At 39.7% G+C, this 1,181-nt stretch overlaps 1 protein-coding gene across 1 annotated transcript in view; it reads left to right on the forward strand.

Moving 5' to 3' along the window:
- The window catches only part of LOC111662314 (uncharacterized), a 13,890-nt gene that overhangs the window by 10,028 nt on the left and 2,681 nt on the right, over window positions 1-1,181 (forward strand). The window contains exon 10 of the mRNA XM_087176602.1: window positions 277-463. Coding sequence (XP_087032728.1) covers window positions 277-463 — 187 coding nt within the window. The remainder of the gene's footprint in view (window positions 1-276; window positions 464-1,181) is intronic.

Consider the following 1,181-nt stretch of genomic DNA (forward strand, 5'->3'; position numbering starts at 1 on the left):
AAAAAAATTTTTTTTTTTTTTTTTAGCTAAGAAAGTGTATTGGGATTATAACACAGGCACCTCCTACTGAGGATATTTTGACTTGTTGATTCATGTGTGTGAGACCATCAGATGACTCATTAGCGAAATGAAGCATCCCAGAACAATGTCAACAAATGAAACCCACACTGTCCGCAGTTTGATTTATGGAATGTTGTCTGTTTATCATGAGAGCGACACAAGGCTAATGTGTAAAATCATATTACTCTTTGTTGGTGTTCACTGACTTGCGTTTGGCCAATTCCTTCACAGGAATGTGACGGCTTGTTGATAAGACACCAGAATAGAAGGATGGAAAATCTGATCGAGCTTCACAACAAGACGCCAGTGTGGAACGAAGAAACAGCGTCTCATGTGCTCAACTTCAACGGCAGGGTCACCCAGGCCTCCATCAAGAACTTCCAGATAGTCCATAACAAAGACTGTGAGTATTTCCTGTCTGTCTTCATGCGCCTTGTTATGTAAATGTGATGGTAATTTTACATGTTGGTCTTACTGTAAATGTAAATGTTACGACAGCGGTCTTACTAGGTCAGATTTAGTAATTAACATTTCCACTTTGAAGGTGATACTGGTCTGAAGTTAAGGCTGTAAAATTGATGTAACAGCCACAGCAGCACAAGATAAGACATGCACAGAGAGTCTGTTTAAGATCACTTTAATAAATATCCCAAATAAGCCTTGTTTTCTTTGCTCAAATAGTATAAAATAAGTTAAGTAAACTATGAAACGCTGTGAATGAGATTCATCTTGTCGCATCAGTTTATAAAAATTATTTTCCCCCTTGTCGTGTGCCATGCCGATGTTATGACTTGTCATTCCACGGTATGCTCGTGCAGTGTCAGACATTATGAAATAAGCAGCTGAATTCTCTATCTAATACATTATGAAACTGATGAGAAAATTCATTAGGACACTCACTAGAAAAGAGGAGGGGGGAGGGGGTGAGCGTCCGTCACGCCCATGACGTTCAGTATATTAGATGGTAGAAGTTTTAAAATCCATCAGTGATGCAGCTGATGACAGAACAGAAAACTTAAACTTTCATAACAAATCACCATTTTCCAGCAGCGATATCAGCAGCTCTCGCAAAGCAGCTGCCGGATGTCGCAGGAGCTCTTTCTGTAAATCTCCTGTCGTGT

The sequence above is a fragment of the Seriola lalandi genome, unplaced genomic scaffold (assembly GCF_002814215.2).
Source record: "Seriola lalandi dorsalis isolate HSWRI2012SDOR001 ecotype SW California unplaced genomic scaffold, Sedor1 jcf7180002054561, whole genome shotgun sequence".
Taxonomy (NCBI): Eukaryota; Metazoa; Chordata; class Actinopteri; order Carangiformes; family Carangidae; genus Seriola; species Seriola lalandi.